Source organism: Rhinoraja longicauda, chromosome 1 (genome assembly GCF_053455715.1).
Source record: "Rhinoraja longicauda isolate Sanriku21f chromosome 1, sRhiLon1.1, whole genome shotgun sequence".
Lineage (NCBI taxonomy): Eukaryota > Metazoa > Chordata > Chondrichthyes > Rajiformes > Arhynchobatidae > Rhinoraja > Rhinoraja longicauda.
This window is the reverse complement of record NC_135953.1, coordinates 78,645,103-78,666,295: the sequence shown is the minus strand read 5'-3', so window position 1 is coordinate 78,666,295 and position 21,193 is coordinate 78,645,103. Positions and strand designations below refer to the sequence as shown.

General features: G+C 41.6%; 1 protein-coding gene across 11 annotated transcripts in view; it reads right to left on the bottom strand.

Annotated features, from left to right (window-relative positions):
* The window catches only part of kcnip4a (potassium voltage-gated channel interacting protein 4a), a 742,411-nt gene that overhangs the window by 29,132 nt on the left and 692,086 nt on the right, over nucleotides 1-21,193 (bottom strand). For 10 of the 11 annotated variants that reach the window (XM_078400665.1, XM_078400692.1, XM_078400711.1 and 7 more), the window contains one exon: nucleotides 9,752-9,876. In XM_078400665.1, coding sequence (XP_078256791.1) covers nucleotides 9,752-9,876 — 125 coding nt within the window. Of the gene's footprint in view, nucleotides 1-1,427; nucleotides 1,504-9,751; nucleotides 9,877-21,193 lie in introns of all 11 variants that reach the window. The other variant, XM_078400727.1, reaches the window with a different exon arrangement.

Below are 21,193 nucleotides of genomic sequence, written 5' to 3'. Positions count from 1 at the left end.
TTTGAGGCCAACTTAGTGAATATTTTTCAATGCTAGTTGCAGCTGCTCTTTTGAGATAAGTAGGATGTTCCCTCGTAGTAACGCATTTAAATGGTTTTATATCAGCATTCTTGGCAGCAGGCTGCTCGACTTGCCAGGATTTGGAAATTAAATGAGAGGCGAGGCTGAAACCATGAGGAATGTTATGAAACTAAAAAAAAGATACTGAAATTCCATTACTGATTATGTGAGTGTATTATGCTGCTGTGATAATTGATGCAGATTAATGGACATTTTTATCAGCGAAATATTCAGTTACATTCTTTAATCTTGGTAACGGATTGCAATTTATTTACCTGAATGCCCCAGTGCAGAAAGTGTATGGAGATCCAATATCACATTATGGTGGGTAATATAGAAACATATCACATGAACTATTTTGTTCATTATGCTTTCCCTGGGTCTTTGAAAAAAATACGCAATCAACCTAGAATTGAAGGGAGGTCCTACACCTGGCCTATCCCTCTAAGTAGTTATCTAACTCCCTTCTAAATGTTACCATGTAATCTCCTTACCTGTTTCATAGAAACATAGAAACATTGAAAATTGGTGCAGGAGGAGGCCATTTGGCCCTTCGAGCCAGCACCGCCATTCATTGTGATCATGGCTGATCATCCACAATCAGTAACCTGTGCCTACCCTCTCCCCATATCCCTTGATTCCACTAGCCCCGAGAGCTCTATCTAACTCTCTTTTAAATTCATCCAGTAAATTGGCCTCCACTGCCTTCTGTGGCAGAGAATTCCACAAATTCACAACTCTCTGGGTGAAAAGGTTTCTTCTCACCTCAGTTTTAAATGGCCTCCCCTTTATTCTTAGACTGTGGCCCCTGGTTCTGGACTCCCCCAACATTGGGAACATTTTTCCTTTCAACCACCATATTCCAGAAATACGTTGTTGAACTCTGAGGTGTCCTTAAATTTGATCCCTAGATTCCTGATTTCCAAAGGAAACAATTTATGTTTGTCTTCATGATGAAAATCCCTCTTGAATATCAAAATTTGAAATGGGTACAAAATGCCAAAGATGTTTATCTTTCAACAGGAGTGAAAGAGATATTGAATGTGAATCTGTGATTCAAGGTTTGCCTCTTCAAATGTTTGATATATTAATATAAAAATCTGCTGCCAATTACTGATTCCCATATTTTGCATTTCTTGGCTGGTTTAACAAAGATTAGACAATTTAATGTATTAATATGAGTTTCTTGGACCCGATTTCCCTGAAGGGATGGAGGCTGCAGATGCTGTAAGCTTCAGGATGGTTCAGTGTTCAAGTTGGATACCTTAAATATAGGACACATGACCCTAGAGGAGGAGATCTCCAGGGGAAGGGACAGCCAGGGCCCACATACAGGGGTAGATGTTCCCACATCATCTTGTCCCTACCTCCAGCAGAAAGTTGGAGTTACTCTATCTGTCTTCATGTTCCCCTTCCATTCCTCCTTTAGACCAGGTGGGGCATCTAGGAAGATAACTATGATTAAGATCTTCTCTTGATGGCTTTTGGCATGTACTCAATGTGCAAACAAAAATCACATAAGTGACATCAACCAATTTTGATCATGTTTGTGGTACAGTCAACAGTGTTCATTGATAGCACGTTTTTTTTCAGTGCAAGATTTTTGTAAACCCTATCCTAGCATTATTTTTTTTCCTGGTGGCCATTTCCCTCAAATGATGTCATTCATAGTACTCATTATTCAATTCCAGTTAGGATTTTCCACCAAGAGAAACGGAAGAGACTGCAGATGTTGGAATCTTGAGCTAAAAACAAACTGCTAGAGGAACTCAATGAGTCAGGTAGCATCTGTGGAGGGAAATGGGCAGGTGATATTTCTGCTTGTGGTTTTTCTTCCGATTGGGGATTTTGACCCTTAATGCCTGCCGTTCCTAAAACAGACGAGGTACATGAGAGAGCCTTTATTACTATTCTGAAGTTGGTGCTCATGATTGCTTCTGTTTAATTAACCCATTTAAAATTGCTTTGGGAGAATACGAATGTAGTTGTAACAACAGAAAATCTGTGTTGTACAAATTTCTTGTTAGATTATTTCAGTAAAAAGTCCTGAAACAATGCTATGATATCAAGACTTTACCACTGTTCTATCAACATTTCGCAAAATGTCTGTCTACATATTTCAAAGGTTACCTTCAAACCTCCAGAAGGTAAAAACTGAGAAAACATTCAAAATTCTCTAATCAAATATTTGTGATTATAAGATTTGCACAAAAAATACATTTGAATGTAAGAACATGAGAAATAGGAGTGGTAGAACACTGCCTTCTTCATTCAGCAAATTCATGGCTGATGTTTTACCTTATCACCACTTTTCAGCATTAACCCAATGTTCATTGTTACCCCATAAAATCTATAAATCATGTTTTTTAATGTTCAGTCTGGGGCTCCGTTGGCATTGTGGCAGATAATTTTCAAGCACAAACTTTAATCAACACTAACTGGCAATTTCAGTGACTTTAATTGCTCATTTGGAAGGGCACAATCCAGCATTAATTTTAAACCTTTACTAAGATGGTATTTTGCCCCAGACATGGTCTAAACTAGTGTTTGTGCAAAAGATCCCATTTTGCCCACCTAAGTAGCTCCTTCTATCTGAAGAAGCCATCCAAAATAATCATCTAAATAGGAATAATCAACCATGAACCCCATACTGGAGAAGTTTGAAGAAGGGTCTTGACCCGAAATATCGCCCATTCCTTCTCTCCAAAGATGCTGCCTCTCCTGCTGAGTTACTCCAGCTTTTTGTGTCTGGAAGTTCAAAGGCTGATCTGAGGGTAGCAAATTGAGCCTGTTCCTATACATTACATCTTAATTTAGTGATTGAAATATGCAGGGAAACAAACTATATTTATTTACAAAAGAACAATACACATGAGAAATTACTGTCAGCAATAATAGCCCCTAATGCACATTGTGATTGTATAATATTCCCCTGTCTGTTGGAGAGATTAACCAGTTTATTTATGTATGTTAATCCTTCTGTTAAAGTAATGGATTTGGGAATGTCAAATAAACCTTTTATCATATCATATCATATATATACAGCCGGAAACAGGCCTTTTCGGCCCTCCAAGTCCGTGCCGCCCAGCGATCCCCGTACATTAACACTATCCTACTCCTGCACCTCTTGTCTATTGACCTGTCATTGTGGTAGACAATAGAAAATAGGTGCAGGAGAAGGCCATTCGGCCCTTCGAGCCAGTACCGCCATTCAATGTGATCATGTCTGATCATTCTCAATCAGTACCCCGTTCCTGCCTTCTCCCCATACCTCCTGACTCCGCTATCCTTAAAAGCTCTATCCAGCTCTCTCTTGAATGTATTCAGAGAATTGGCCTCCACTGCCCTCTGAGGCAGAGAATTCCACAGATTCACAACTCTCTGACTAAAAAGGTTTTTCCTCATCTCTGTTCTAAATGGCCTACCCCTTATTCTTAAACTGTGGCCCCTGGTTCTGGACTCCCCCAACATTGGGAACATGTTTCCTGCCTCTAACGTGTCCAACCCCTTAATGATTTTATACGTTTCGATCAGATCCCCTCTCATCCTTCTAAATCCCAGTGTATACAAACCTAGTCGCTCCAGTCTTTCAACATATGACAGTCCCGCCATTCCGGGAATTAACCTAGTCAACCTACGCTGCACGCCCTCAATAGCAAGAATATCCTTCCTCAAATTTGGAGACCAAAACTGCACACAGTACTCCAGATGCGGTCTCACTAGTACTTTATTCCTTAGTACCTAATCAGATGTACAGCACTTTGGTCAACGTGGGTTGTTTTTAAATGTGCTATACAAATAAAATTGACTTGACTAGGGCCCTGTACAACTGCAGAGGACCTCTTTGCTCCTATACTCAACTCCTCTTGTTATGACGGCCAACATTCCATTGGCTTTCTTCACTGCCTGCTGTACCTGCATGCTTCCTTTCAGTGACTGATGCACTAAGCCAGCCAGATCACGTTGTACATCCCCTTTTCCTAACTTGACACAATTCAGATAATAATTTGCCTTCCTATTCTTACCACCAAAGTGGATAACCTCACACTTATCTACATTAAACTGCATCTGCCATGCATCCGCCCACTCACACAACCTGTCCAAGTCACCCTGCAACCTCATAGCATCTTCCTCACAGTTCACACTGCCACCTAGCTTTGTATCATCGGCAAATTTGCTAATGGTATTTTTAATCCCTTCATCCAAGTCATTGATGTATATTGTAAATAGTTGCGGTCCCAACACCGAGCCTTGCGGTACCCCACTAGTCACTGCCTGCCATTCTGAAAGGGACCCATTTATCCCCACTCTTTGCTTTCTGTCTGTCAACCAACTTTCTATCCATGTCAGTACCCTACCTCCAATACCATGTGCTCTAATTTTGCCGACCAATCTCCTATGTGGGACCTTGTCGAAGGCTTTCTGAAAGTCGAGGTACACCACATCCCCCGGCTCTCCCCTGTCAATTTTCCTAGTTACATCCTCTATGTAATGGACCTGCAACCAAAACGGTAAACCATAGCGCCACCTTAATCACCGCTCTCCTGGCGACTGTTTACAAGAAGTTTTATTTAAGTTGGTCGTATAGTTTTTAAGTTCGAGAGATTTTAAAGTTTAAAACTTTCATTTCTAAACGCATTTTCAAAGTGCTGTGGGTGTGACGTCACCATAGCGCGAGCACGGCCTCTACTCATTCACACAAACAAGATGGACGCTGTTAACGGGGCCGCCCACCCGCCCGCAATCAGGGGCTCCCCTCTCTTCTCTCCTCCCTCCCCACACTCGGGGGGACACTCCGACCAGGAGGCAGGTGGTCGGACTGATGGTCCACGCATCCTTCCCTTCAACCCACGGCATCCTCGAGTCCTCCCTCCCGCCCGGGCCCAGCGCCCCGCACCGTTAGTTACCGCACACAAGCCGCAGCGCAGCAGGCAGCTTATCCTCCTCCTCCAGCGGCCGCTTCCACCGATGGCGGCGTCCAACAGGGCCGCTGTCACCGACGGCCCCGTCGCGACTTCAGAAAGATGGCGGCCTCCTCCTCCTCGCGCTCCGCCATCTTGTGCGCGCGGCTCCGCCATCTTGTGTATTCCATTCCTAGATACCGACGATTGTTTCTAGTCTTATATTGTGATGTTTCAAATCAGAAAGTATCTGAAGTGTAGGCTGATTGGCACTTCACAGAGGTAAAGGCAAGACTATAGTTGGGTGTGAATCTTCAGCTGAGTTTTGTTTAAAGTTTTGTTTTGATACTGAGTCACTCAACATTAAAAAAAGTAAACGGCCTGAATCTTGGTGGAAATAATAATGGTGCATTAATGATAAACTTTGTTATCAATATATAAAAAGATTGACAAATTCAGGGAATTTAAAATTAGTCATGAGTTGTGAGTCTCCAGAATTTGTTGGTGGAATATAAGAACATAAGAACATAAGAAACAGGACCAGGAATAGACAAGATCCCCCCCTGAAGCCTGTTTCAGCATTCATCAAAATCTTGGCAAAGCGAAACCTGGACTCAGTGCAACATTCCCACTTTCTCTCCAAGACTGCTGGATTTCCACGTAATTTAAATGTCTGTTTTATGCCACATAGGATGCAGCCTGCCCATTTCACTGTATCTACCTGCACATGACTGTTAGAAGTTTAATCTGGCAAAGCAGTGCTGCGCTAATTATTTTGGTAAGTTCATTGTTAAAGCAATGCTTATCCACTTTGCTGCTCAACATTGCAAACTGTTTAAAATACACAGTCATATTCCTGCATAAAGCAATTATTTTAGAAATGAAAATACAGAATACAGAGCTTTATTTGTCATTCGGTACCGAACGAAATTACATGAAATGATTTTTTTTTAAATCTTTCCTTTTTTTCTAGTTTTCATTCTACCTTTATCCCATCTTCTCTCTATCCAGGTGGTCCTGATATGACCCTCATTCCCTAATTTTCTCATTTGTTTGTCAGGGATTAATTTAATCCCAGTTGCCATGTTACACACATCATGCCATTATCACCCCGAACCTCCAGTAAGTTACAATGTTGACATATTATAAAGCTGCAGAAAACCAGTCTAACTAAAGGCTCACACTTCAGCACAAAAAATCAATATCTCTAGCTCCATATGCATTGTCGTTGAACGTAGCACAGGCACAAATAATAGCAACACTATTGTCTAACGGCTGCGGCTCTCTGGCAGTCTGTTTGTCTTTTTTTCTTTTTTTTTGTTTGTGTCGGTGTTGGGATGGTTTTTGTTTCTGTTTTTGGCTGTATGTGTGGGGGGGGGGGGGGGGGTGGGTGTGTTGGGGGTGGGGTGGGGCGGGGGAAACCTTTCTTTTATTAGGTCTCTTCCCCGGGGCGCAGCTCGCCCGCGGGGTCTTCCATCGCCCGGCGCGGCTCGGCCGCTGGACTTAACATCGCCGGCGCGGCTCGGCTGCGGGACGTTTCAGTGCCCGGTGCGGCTCGGCTTCGGGACTTAACATCGCCGGCGCGGCTCGGCTGCGGGACGTTTCAGTGCCCGGTGCGGCTCGGCTTCGGGACTTAACATCGCCGGCGCGGCTCGGCTGCGGGACGTTTCAGTGCCCGGTGCGGCTCGGCTGCGGGACGTTTCAGTGCCCGGCGCGGCTCGGCTGCGGGACTTAACATCGCCGGCGCGGCTCGGCCGCGGGACGTTTCAGTGCCCGGTGCGGCTCAGCCGCGGGACTTAACATCGCCGGCGCGGCTCGGCTGCAGGACGTTTCAGTGCCCAGTGCGGCTCGGCCGCGGGACGTTTCGGTGCCCGGTGCGGCTCGGCCGCGGGACGTTTCGGTGCCCGATGCGGCTCGGCCGTGGGACGTTTCGGTGCCCGGTGCGGCTCGGCCGCTGGACTTAACATCGCCCGGTGCGGCCGCGGGACGTCTCGGTGCCCGGGGCGGCTCGACCGGGGGGCCTTCCATCCCCTTGCGGGGGCTGTGCGTGTCGGTTGCCTCGGTAGGGGTCGAGCTGTCTGTCTGTCCGTGGGTGCGGGGGGAGGAGAGGGGAAGTTTTGTTGCCTCCATCACAGTGAGGGGGTGTTTGGAGTCACTGTGATGGATGTTTGTGTTGGGGTCGTGTGTCCTGTGTTCTTTTCTTTTTTTGCTGTGACTGCTGAAATTTCGTTCGGTGTTGTGCCGAGTGACAATAAAGTTTTGTTATGTTATGTTATGTTATGTTATGTTATGTCTGTGGATATTGAACGTTCTGCCAGCTGTGTTCATTATAGGTCTTCTGACAGGGTTGTCAATTCACAACTTATCATGATGCATTTGGGATTAGATTCACAATGAAAGAACTTGGATACTGTGGAAATTGTATTCATGCTTACAATGCATGACAATCTCAAAGTATCCGTAATCTCTTCAGGAGAATTTTTTGTGCTGGAAGATAGAATTACAGAAAGCTCAAAGTTCTAAAAAGTGCACTAAATAGAATGTCAAAAGTCTAAATAGTTTGAAGAAATAAATCTGGCAAATAGAGCTTAGACTTTTGCATAAACACCCCTTTATGTAATTTCTAAATCTATCATTATTGCACGTTTTAACTCGGTGAACTTTTTATTTTCTAATTATATCTACACTTAAGCAAAGCTTGTGCTTTCAGTCCAGCTTCATGGTCTTTGGTTGTTGAACCTAAACACTTGTGAATTGACTGGCTGCACATAGCGCTCACGTCAGTACATTCAGCTACCCTGTTGGCAGTGGAGCACAGAGGACTGATGTTAGTACTGCTGACAGATAATATTCTCACATATGCAATGCTAGTGGGCATTGTCTTCTCGCTCTTCCTTTATGCCCTAAAGACTACATTCTGGGCTATTTTTAATCTATTTTGATCATTTTCCTTGCTTGACGATTATGTTGCCATACAATTGAGCTGAATATTCAAATAGCACACAAATGGGATCCTTTGGCCCACTGCGTCCACACCGACCATCAATTACCCAATTGCTCTAATCTTACACTCATCCCATTCATTCTTTCCATATTTCCTTTCCCCCTGTATAAACTAAAGGTAATTCACAGATCAATTATCCTACCGACCTATACGTCTTTATGAGGTGGGAGGAAATCATAACCCCATGCATTCACTGCGAGAATGTGCAAACTCCATACAGACAGCACCGGAGATCTGAAATTAACCTAAGCAGTGAAGCAGCAGTTCTGCTCACTGTTCTACAGTGCCATAGCAGAATGTACAGAGATTACAGTAAGAAAGCTTTTCTGTAATGTACTACTTGAGTTCAGGTTAATCTTTGGCATTGAGTTCAAGCGACCTTCGAAGCTAACAGATGCGCAGAATTGGAAGAAAAGAGAAGTAAATGGAAAGAGAGGCAGCAATAACCAAAGCCCGATCTGACATCTGGAATGACCTGCCCTGAATGCCAAAGAACTTTCAAAGCCAGGATTGTACTCATAAGCCACCTGAGAGTACTTAAAAACAATGGTACGTAGACCATCATCTTCGACCCCGAGGGATAGCCACGACTTGAGTTCAGGTTAATCTTTGGCAAATCAGACATTTGAATACAAAATATAATTCAAAAGTTTTGAATTGCAAGACCTCAGAAGCCCGAGTCAGGGCCCGGTCGGGGGCTCGCAGGTTGGAGTCAGGGTCGGCCACTGGAGCCCGTGGCTGGGGCCCGGGTCGGCACCACAGAGGCTTGAAGTGGGGCGTCGACAGCGGTGAAGCCTCGCGACAATGGGGCCTCGGCGGTGGTGAAGCCTCGCGGTGGTGGTGAAGCCTCGCGGTGGCGGTGATGCCTCATGGGTCGACCCATGATCGAAGGCTGATGAGAGCGTGGAGGACCACCATGAGGGGAGAGGGGAAGAACAATGGAGAACCCGGCGTGGGGAAACCACCATGGAGAGGGAGGGAAGAACAATGGACAATGGGAGAGGGGGCGAGAACAAAGGGCAATGGGAACCCGACGAGGGGGAACCGCTGTGGGGGGAACAAAAGGAGGTGCCGGTGTGCATTGTGACTTTGTCAGCACCGTAGGTGGCTTCTATTTGTATGCATTGGGTATACAAGCAAAGAATCTCACTGTGCTTGGCCACATGTGACAATAAAGAATTCCTATTCTAATAAAGTATTCCATTCTATTCCATTCCATTCCGATGGTCAACAGTGAAACAGATTTCCAATTATTACAAGATTAACTTTATATTGGCGACATATTCACCTTGCAATAGAGAAACAACATATATATTGAGAGCACTAATCCACCATATCCTTTTTGTACACTATTTCTGGTGGGAGAAAAGGGTACTGAGCTTAAATTGAGGAAGGGGTCAAGACCTTGTCCACACTGAAGTGCCCACATCAAATACTGGTCCAAAAGTGAATCAAAACTCTCAATGTGGTGCTGTAATTAAACATGGTTTCTACCATCCTTCCAACAAAGTTTTCTTTTTCCATTCTCAGAAGCTAATTAATAAATGAATATGATTAAAATACATACAGTACACTACAGAAAGAGCAACAAATTGCCATGAAAACTAGCTTGACAGTCAAGGGAAGTGCTTTGCAATGCAGCACTCATAGTGTTTTTCCCACTTTAAGGATCAAGAAATCAATTTTCCAGTTCATCCAGAATCAACCAAGCAAACTTTCTAACTAAAATCTCAAGGGAGTTAGCTTAATTATTCTGAATTAAATTCCAGTTATTGTATTTACTTACATTTTTAAAACCCCTATAGAGAATCTGAAGTTCTTTTTTTGTGAATTTAGTTTGTGCCTCAAGCTGCTCCAGCCCCTCGGGACGATGGCAGACGGTGGCCATTTCCAACTCATCCTCAACACTGTCTGTAAGCAAAAGAAAACATATCAAATGATGGAAGGGTTGAATTTTGAAAAGGCCAGGGTCATATTGGCTACAATATGGCTTGTGGCATTCGGTTGCATCAAATCAATGGATAGCCTTTGTAGTTATTGCCACTCAAGAAGCATAACCTAATTCTGAAGAGGACAACTTGCTTGATTGTTGTCTCACCCTACTCCCTGCCTCTAAACTCCAAGAAGGACAGGAGTTAGAAATATTTTGGACTCATCATCGTTTCCAAGTCTCTCCAAGACTCGCACAATGAGGAATTGCACATGGGCCATCATTTCCCTTATCCGCATGCGTCAGGAAGTCTCCAATCAAATGCCATTGTGCAATAATGTCACCAGAAGGATGGCCAAGTTCACAGAGACCCATCGTTACCTCTTCAGTGTAACTGGGGTTGGGCAATATGTGGCAATTAAAAAAAATCTGCGGTTGCTGGAAATCTGAAATAAAACAGAAAATACTGAAAACGTCAGGAAGTTGGATGGCATTGTTGAAAAGAGTAATAGATTTAATGTTTCATGTTTAAGCCTTAAGATACTGCCTGAATGTTTCTAGCGTTTTCTGTTTTATTTCATCAATGTGTGTTTTTACTATCATAATCCACCATAACCATCAATAGGCTGAGCTCAACAGAAAACTGGTGAAGGCATTAGCAATAGTGGTTGGAACCTCCCATTCAAGAAAATGGCAAAATAAAAATACCCATATCCTGTTATTGCTAGATTTGTATCCCATTAGGGACTAGCACCAAGGACTGTTCTTTAAAGTCTCAGGACTTTCAGTGTGGCAACCTCTTCCATTTCTGCACCAGGCCATGCTGAGTGAAGAAATTTATGGAACATAATTGCATGTCCTCATCATATAGTCAGACCCCAGAAGCAGCCTGCTACATTTTCTATTATTCAAAATCAGGAAGGCTCTGTGATTAGTTTGCAAACTTTCCCACTTAATTTCCTTTTGCATCCGAAGGTTCCAATGTGAACTGGAAATCCAGAAACAGGAAATACTGCCAAATGTTTGAACTCTGTACCATATGGATGCTAATTTTGTTGTCACAGTTTAATGCGGAATTAATATTTGCAATCAAACGTTGTCATCAACTTAGTTAGCAAAGGCACATGAATTATTAATGTAAGAATGGTAATCAAAGTGCCCCTGTAGCAAAGGTTGCAGTCAGGGTTTGTCCCGACTAACATTTGACCGCCAACCAGCTCAGTTGGATCAGTTACTTATCTTATTGTTGTTCGTGGAACCTTGCTGTGTTCAAACTATCTGCTGTTGTGTTGTATTACAATGATTAGATTTCAAATTGCATCTTAATAGTAAAGGTTCTTTAAGAGCCGTGAAAGCAGTAAAACAAAGACACTGTTCACCCTTTCAGGTGGATAGAGAAACTCCTATGGCACCATATTTTTGTCATCTCAAAAAAAAAATGGTCATTCTTATAATATAATTTGTAGGAGCTGGCTGTTTTCTGACTGCCGGTTAATTACATTGTGAGCACACTTTAAAAGTACTCCAATTGCTATAAAGCACTGCAATTAAATGAAACTCTCTATACAAATGTAATTTTCTTCCTATGTGAAGCCGTGTCGAAATCTTTTCTAATTAGGTTTAACCACATTATTAACCAATACTACAATCTTCTTTGGAGAGAAAGAATGGGTGATGTTTCGGGTCGATACCCTTAACGTCACCCATCCCTTCTCTCCAGAGATGCTGCCTGTCCCGCTGAGTTACTCCAGCATTTTGTGTCTATCTTCAGTTTAAACCAGCATCTGCAGTTCCTTCATACACACTACAATCTTCTTGTTCTCTTCATCTTTCTCTATTACTCTTGAAAACTCGGTGACCATGATTATTAAGCCTCCATTTCTGGCCTTGTTTGAGCAATGTATTTGCTATGCAATCACATCATTCTCCCAAGTGACAATATCTACCAGAAACTCACTAAACTTATTCATTTAACATGGATGTATGAAAAATTGACCTCTTTTGTCAATGTTGATAGTTTTCTCAATTTAGTTATGAGCTTTTATAAATATTTCTCATTTATACCTTTGCCATTTAATCTAATTTCTACTCCTTTGACCTTACTTGGTTCCCTGCCCCTCCCACTGAAAAAAACAAGAGTATTTTTATTGTTAGTCTTCACATGCTTAGTTTCCACTAACAGTTAACGTGCCCTGCTTATAATCTATTGATCAGGAGAAGTTCTCGAGGTTTTATATTTTTGTAGTAGGTGAATTGGTCCCTTTAAGGATAGTTGATTTGTCAACTTTACCACGAGATTCATTAGATTACGTGTTCAGGCTGTATGACATGGCTGGCTTAATGTTGAATTGTGTTTTTTGTTTGTACTCCAGCTTCTCACTTTATGGCTTGTAGATATATAAAAAATCTATGTCTAAAAAGTCTACAGTCTCAGTTCTCAGTGTGAATGGATGATATGTAGACCTTGGGTCTACATAGCGGTGATACTTAATGAAATATCACGTTAAAGCCATGCACGCAGACAGAGCAAAGCTTTAAGAAACTGACTGTAATCTCTGTGTCAATAACAACTTCTTTGTGCAAAATGGCCACAAGGCTTGAAAGGCAAAACAGAATAAAATAATAAGTGTAAAAATATACAAACAGTACTATCAGCAAGTTCAAATCTAGCAGGGCACTAGATGCTCTCAGATAAAATGATAGATGGGGGCAGCTTTCAATGCCTGTCGTGAAAGTGGTGTGGACTGAATGACTTGTTTCTATGATATTGATTCCATGTAAAATATAATAGCCCACATTTGCAGACACCAACAGAGTGATGGCAGCTGTTGTTGACTTCAAGTGAGGTGCAGACGAAGATGTCATGAATCCTCAGGCTTAACTTTTCCACTTTTCAACATAATTTGCAGTCTTGGCAGATCTTTGATGATGACCTCAAGCAGTCAAGCATCAGTCAGCCACATTACAGAAATATATTTGCACACAAAGGTGCCCAACCAGAAATCTGTTCATGTTTACTGTGAGGGGCTTGTAAGAAGCTGAGTTTGTTCGGGTCTGCTGTGCAAATGATGCACATGTATAAGAAGGTTTCCGCAGTGATGTCAAATGGGATGCAACATATTATTTGATGTCACCCGTGCAAAATTCACATCCATAAACATGGGCTCCTCATATCAAGGCAATTCTTCACTTGAAAAGTAAGGGGTGCTTTTCTGCCCATTAAAGGGTCCAGTCTTACCTGGTACAGTCACAATCCATCAAGCAGGTCGGTTTCCATTAAGATTTTTACTTACACACTGCTTCCACCCATCACATCACTGTATTAGTTCACTGTATTAGTTCACTAGATCCCCCACCAATAGATCTTAGTATCTATCGTTGGTTTCATTCCAACCAAGATCATGATCACCCTTCCTTCCATCTACCACTGTAGCAACAAGGCTCTTGAAGTCCCATTTACCAACTGAGAGTATGACCTTTCCCACAACCCTATCACCTCCCCCCCCCCCCAACCCCCCCCCCCCCCCCCAACCCCCCACCCCCAACAGCTTCCATTAAGTACAGTCTGTGACCTACCTGATTTCCAGAAGTGAGCTAATGGAGGAAATTACTTTGTTTGTATTTGCCTTGTTGGCTTGCCTGGGGCATATCACTCCGTGGGTGTTTTAGAATATTATTGTGGAAACTTGTGCAGAAGAAGAGCTTTGGATCTCTTAACTGCGTCACTTAACACAACTTTTGAGTGTGGAGTATTTTCGGGACCATTCTAATTTCTGTTCTGATAAAAATGGTATAAAGGGCAAGAAAAATATTGTGACACAAGCAGGAAATTAAAGCAGAAACCCGACAAGCCTTAAAAAACGTCACAACCTATTTCAGAAATGATGGGATTTAAAAATAATTGTCGGAGTACATGAGACATCACACACAAGGCCAGTGATTTGTTAAGCGATAATTATGGGGTGGTTCACTCTAATAGATTCACTGTTTATTTAAGAAGGTATAATTTCTTGAGGGTTTTGTTTAGTCACAATAAGGCACAACTAGTGGAAGCTTGGGTCATTTTACTAATTATTTTGATTACACTGGAGAAGACTAGGATGGAGCCCCCTGCTGAGGAGCAGAGAGTCAAGCTCTCCAGGTTCTGGGCTTTTACAAATGACCACACACGTTATTGACTAATTTCCTGTATTACAATGATGACTGCTGATGGTCTAACCATTAGTTTCATCATTTCTTGAAACTAATTGTTTGCCCATTCATTTCTTGCCCATTATAAGGGCCCCAACTGGCATTCTAGCCACATCATGGGCCTGGAGCAGAACCTGTAAATGAGTGTAATGCAGTGTTGATAATTCATTAGTGCTTTATGCCCCATATATGAAACAACCCAATAGATGTGTTTAATTGTTAACAATTCTGAATAATTAAGCAGTGATATCAAGTTGTTGCAGGATAAGATCTGTCATTTCAATAAGAAGTTCTCCTGTTGGAAAGCAGCATTTTGGTGCAGTAATTACTATTGCTGCTACATGACTCCAGCAACCTGGGCTTCATCCTGACCTCTGGAGCTGTCAGTGTGGAGTTGCACATTCTGTCTATGACAGTGTGGGCACTCCCATGCCCACAAAACAACCTGGTAGGTTAGTTGGCATTTGTCAATTGTCCATGTATAGTTAGGCGGCAAGATAAACAGAGGAGATTTAAAATGCATGCGAGGGAGAACAAATTGCAGGAAAATAAGTGGGAGAATGGGAGGATTGCCTCCAGAGCCAACACAGATTTGATAGGTCAAATAACTTCCTTCTCTTTCATGCAAAAAAAAGAGGAATATCATTACTTCTGTGTGCCAAATTGTTCTCCAATCCAGTGTGAAACTTCAGTATCATTGTGAGCATTGTGGTGCAGGTTAGTTTTCAGTGATGTTACACAGCAGCACATTGCATAATGATTCTGACAGTGGGAGAAGAAAAGTTTGTGATTAAATAAATCTGAAATTTTAAAAAACCCCTGTAAACTATGAAACTGCTGGAATGTAATTAAAGGCCATATGCAATTGTAGTTTATGGGAAGAGAATACCATCTTTAACATCATGGAGCTCGCAGTACCTGGTTAGGGACCGGCTTTGGGATCTCCAAGCCACAGGAGCTTTGACTGTCCCGATGACGGGAGCTTTGATCACTCCGATGTGGGAGCTTTGATTGCTGGCTGTGGCAGCTTCAATCGCCCTGACTGTGGATGGTTCAATTCCCCTGACCACGGGAGAAAAAGGAGGAAAGAAGAGGACGGGACAAGCTAGATGCAGGAAATATGTTCCCAATGTTGGGAGAGTCCAGAACCAGGGGCCACAGTCTTAGAATAAAGGGGAGGCCATTTAAAACTGAGGTGAGAAAAAACTTTTTCACCCAGAGAGTTGTGAATTTGTGGAATTCTCTGCCACAGAGGGCAGTGGAAACCAAATCCTGGATGGATTTAAGAGAGAGTTAGATAGAGCTCTAGGGGATAGTGGAATCAAGGGATATGGGGAGAAGGCAGGCACGGGGTATTGATTGGAGACGATCAGCCATGATCACAATGAATGGCGGTGCTGGCTCGAAGGGCCGAATGGCCTCCTCCTGCACCTATTTTCTATGTTTCTATGTTTCTATAAGACTTTGTTGCCTTACATCACAATGGGGAATGTGGAGGAACCGCTGTGATGGATGTTTATGTTAATTTTTTAAGTGGCTGTGTGTTTTCTTATGACTGTACTTTTTGGTATGACTGTATGACAAATCAAATTCCTCGTATGATTTACATTCTTGTTTTGTTTTCATACTTGGCTAATAAAATCCATTACATTACATGACATCATTACCTGGTCAAGCTGAAAGTTTCCTCATCAACCCACCCCCAATGTGGGTGACTCTTAATTGTCTTAGTTCTGATGCAATTATGGATTGATACGGGTGACCTCCCAATTTGTTGAACAAATACACAAACAAAAAAAATAGAATTGTTATTTAAATGTTAACAGGGAAAGGAAAGGCTTAAATCTGATGTTCAGATACAAAGCCAGGAAGCAAGGAAAGATCTCAGCCATTTCTTCAGATTAAAATGTCTTTAAAGTGGGTTTGATGGCTTTGGGCTTCCTGTTGGAAGCCGTGGCACTGTTGCCACAGAGCATTAGGGCATCCAAGAAGGATTAGAACATTTTCAAAACCATTTTTAAATTGTGAAACTGGGAACTCACATGACACCCCTGCCATTAATTCAATTCTTTTTGGCAAGGTAGAAGAATTTAAATGCCTATGAAGGAACTGCAGATGCTGGTTTAAACCAAAGATAGACACAAAATGCTGTGGTAACTCAGCGGGACTGGCAGCATCTCTGGAGAGAAGGAATGGATGACATTTTGGGTCGAGACCCTTCTTGATTCTCACCCATTCCTTCTCTCCAGAGATGCTGCCTGTCCCACTGAGTAACTCCAGCATTTTGTATCTATCTTTGGAAGAATTTAAATCCCTCCTATGCTTCAAGACCTATAGCATCACAGGACACCAGGGGAAAACGAGCAACCTTCAACTCACTATCACCAGACCTCAAGTTACAGTAAATGCATTACATGACATTTTCTTGTCATTTGGGAGTTTCCTTAATTAGGTGCATATATTAGACAGCTATAATAAACTGGAAAATGACAGGAGTTATGGGAATGAAAGAGAACGCAGTACAGATTTTATGAGACTAACAATCGGCTTTTGGATCAAAGAGATATGTAGCCATGCTAATGACAAATGACAAATGACAAAAAAGTGCAAAGAACGATCAATAGTAATTCCACTCAGTGGTCCGTTTTGAGCTTTCCAGAGGATTCTTCTGCGTTGTTTATTTTAACTAAATTCAGCAGGAATTAAAGAGAGGAATATACACCACCAGGATACCAAATTACAATCAAAACACAAGGTACGTGCTACAACACCAGGGTAAGCTCTCAACTAAGAAAACCAAGCCCAAAGCCAAAGTACTATCTAACTGAATATACCAACTTAAGCCAAGGACAATAATTAACTCCATATGCAATAAACAGCTATATACATGTTAACAAGTTCAAGTGGGAGTTCAGCAAGTGGAGTTAGCTTCAGATAAATTTGATTTCAAGTCTAAATGCTGCTATTTCTGAAGAGTTTCCAAGTCATAATCCTGGCCTGAAAATATAATAGACTCAAGTTCCACAGTAGCAATCATCAGGTGCAGAGATTTAGGAAACTGTGTAAATGTAGTAATTTGGAAAACTGCCTGAATATTTATTCCAATCTATTAATTCTACTCATGTTGTAGGTCTAAATAAAATTCTGCACCTCAGTGGCTTACTTTGGTTACATTTTTGTGTTGAGTTTTACCATTTTAGATTTCTGCATCTGCCTTATCTTTTCAAATTTTGTGTGCTAACATGTAACATCGTGATTTTATAAAATTAAATAAGTAAAGAAAATCTGGAATTATCTAATGTCTGATAATGCTTCAATATGTACATGTGCACTGATAATTACAAAGCAAGTTGGATATAAGTTTATAAATTCATGAGTTCCATCAAGTTCCATAAATTCATTCGGCCCATCAAGTCTCCTCTGCCATTCATGGCTGATGTATTTTTCCCTCAACCCCATTCTCCTGCCTTCTCCCCATAACCCCTGACTCCCATACTAATCAAGAATCTATATCTCTGCTGTAAAAATATCCATCGACTTGGCCTCCACAGCCTTCTGTGGCAATGAATTGCACAGGTACACTCTCTGACTAAAGAAATTCCCCCTCATCTCTTTCCTAAAGGAACGTTCTTTAATTCTGAGACTATGATCCCAGACTCTCCCACGAGTGGATACATCCACTCGACAGCCACTCTATCCAAACCTTTCATTATTCGGTACATTTCAATGACATAATCATATATAATTATGGATTTTTACTCTTTTGGAAAATTGTTGAAATCATGGCATTCTCCAATGCTCAGTTGACTACAGCTGTCCATCCCCAGTTTCACAAGCTTCAACAATAAGCACCAAAGAGCAGAGATATTCTGCTCTGCTCCACTTCGGTAGAAATACTATCTTTGACAATTCTTGCCATCTGCTATACAATCCATGTTTCATTTTGATCAGAGTATCAGAGTGTTTGTTCACACCATTAAAACATTTTTTACCACCTTATGAGTTTCTTCACTTGGCAGCTTTTCCACAAGGCACTTTCATATTCCCTAACTTTGATCATCTCGGTTGTAAAACCATTCCTCTTCAGCATCTTGGCAATGAGTGATTCAAGTGCTGAATGTGTAAATTTAGCCCGCTTATCTTTATTCCCCACATCATTTAATTTTACAAAGGATGTGACAAACCTTTGATTGCTTGAGTATCATTTAAATTCCTAATACATTCATTGGTGCAATGAAGGAATAATCTATATACTAAAACTCTTGTTTGTTTGTTGTTTGTTCCTGAACTACAGCCAAAACGGTACACGACAGCACAACAATTTTAGGCCCACCTTACTCATTGTTGTCCCTTTGGTGCTAATGGAAGAAGTTTCATTGAAATCGGTTATATTTTTAAAGTTTAAATGTATCTCCTAGGGAGGGAGGGGTGGGAGGGATGGGGGGAGGGAGGAAGCGGGAGGAGGGAAGATAAGGGATGTTGAGGGGGATGGAGTGGGGGGAGGGGAATGGGGAGGGGAAGAGGGGGAGGGTAGGGGGTGGAGGGAAGGGGAGGAGGAGGAGAGGGGGGCAGGGGGGGAGGTGGTGGGGGAGGGGGAAGAGGGGAGGGGAAGGGGAGGGGAGGGGAAGGGGAGAGGAGGGGGGAGAGGGGAGGGGGGAGAGGAGAGGGGGAGGGGGAGAGAGGAGGGGGAGGGGGGAGGAGATGGTGCTACACCAATGCAGGAGAGGTTTGGGCCCAATGGGTCCACTTGGTCTAGTATCCTCTAAATCAAAAGGTTCTACCTACAAAGTCTCACCTCCACTTTTCACTCTCTCTGCCTCTTTCAGATGAATATACTTTTCCAGATTTGTACATTGAACCTCAGTACTTTTGATCGACCTTCAATTGGTGATGTTAATTTGTCATTTGTGATCTTTCAGGCAGAGGAATAACACTAAATTTACCTCAATATATTTGATATTTCTAGTCTTATTTTCAAAATGATTTGAAGATATCCTTCAAAGAAGATATCCTTCAAAGATATCCTTCAAGGAAAGAAAACATGACTAATGTTTACTGATGTAACCTAGGATATCACTGTATATGCTCAATGGCATAATCCAAATTTGCATCATAATTCAAACCAAAAACCATCTGGACATCTGCAGAGAAAGACATTCTCATGGGGAAATTCTATTGAAGACTGTAAAGAGAAGAGAACGTCATGGATAAATGTAAATGATAAAATCTGAAATGCATTTGATTCTTTTTTGTTCTGATCATTAGAAAGTTCAGGACTGTATGAAAAAAACAATGGTTGAAAAAAAAAAATCGAAAACTTTGAAGAGATTTTTTTTTCTAAATTAGGCATATGTGGGATTTGGGTATCATTGGCAAGGCCAACATGTATTGTTCATCTCAATTTGCCATTGAGATTACAGTAATGGATTGCCTCTTTGAATCATTGCAGTGGTGACACAGCTTTACATATAGGGGTTAGGTGAAGCAACAATGACTGTTCTTTTATTTTCAGAAGCTTTCCCTCCCTCCATGGGGAATCTCTGATGATCAGTGAGATTTGGAAAAGAGAAAAATAAATGTTTAAATTATATTTGTTAAATAAAATAAATAAACTTTGTAAATATAGACTTTCTTTTCATTTTAAAAACAAATGTTGGAGATCCATTGTTTTAAGAAAACTTTCTGTTAATTCTATTCTATTCTTTATCCTTAATATTTATTTCCATTTAGTGCATGTTAATTCAAATTTCACTGTACCTTTATTGGTACCTGTGAGAATAAACTGACCTTGAAACCTTGAAACCTTAAAATTTAATTTGTAGTTTCTGATTTGTACTTTGTACTCTGCATTCTTAATAAGGATGCTTCAGTCTGATCGTTTGAAGCAACACATCCACAACAAATGCCCATTTAGAACAAGTCTCATCAGCAAGGTGTACAGGCTGATTGGTGACCAACACTTGTGTTTCAAATTTTCTTCTTATTTCCAAATTATGAGAGAAATAACATTTTTGAGGAGAGCTATTTTAAGATCAGAAATGATTTAATAACATGCACACAAGGACAAAGGCTAAATGCTTGTCACAGTTTAAACCTTTTGGCCTCGTCTCCATAATTGTGAAAAGATGTGAAAGACGCTCAGATCTGTTATTTATGATATTAACCTTTCAGGAAATTGTTATTCGAGGCTGATGAGCTGCAACTATCTTATGAAACAGTGTTACATGGTGGACACAGTCCAGTCCATCACAATAGACTATAGACAATAGGTGCAGGAGTAGGCCATGGCTGATCATCCCCATTCCTGCCTTCTCCCCATATCCCTTGACTCTGCTAACATTAAGAGCTCTATCTAACTCTCTTTTGAAAGCATCCAGGTTTGAAGGTTGATGCAGGAATTGTGAGCCTGTTTCTATACCATTGTGAGCCTGTTTCTATACTGCATGACTCAGGAATTACATTGGTTTAAATGTTTTTTAAAATAAATAAAGTATCCATCAGCTTCTTCGTAATGTACTTTTGCTAATGACAACTTGATGCAACAGATGGAGAATTTTAGGCCATTTTCATCTCAGTTCCATTTAAGCATCAAGTTTAATATTAATCCATGGAATAATTGTAATGCGCTGAAAGCAGGATTGTAAATATAAATGATCCGTTTCAATAGCTAGGCACTGAATTTGCAGTTGAGTAATGAAGTTTAGACTGGAGTAGGGGAATTGGAATGTTGGTTATATTATAACGTGTAACTGGCAAATCTTTATTATATTTTTCATTCTCTTTCAATATAATCTTATATAATGTCTGTGGTGACAAGAGATCGATTAACTCATTGCCTCCCAGGAGCTTTTGTCATGTAGTGGGGCATAGTTTCCTCAACCTCCAGCAGCCATCTTCACCATCCACCATCCACCATATACGCTACCCATTACATGCTCCTTGTTAGAATGCAGAGCAGGCAACCATCATTACATATTGGACCAGCAGCAGGGACAGGGCCAAATTGGAGGCTAGTAATTCAAGTATGGGTATCGGAGACTGAGGGCACTGCCCAGTCGGGTCAGAATAATGAAAGACATAGATAGAGTGGATGTGGAAAGGATGTTT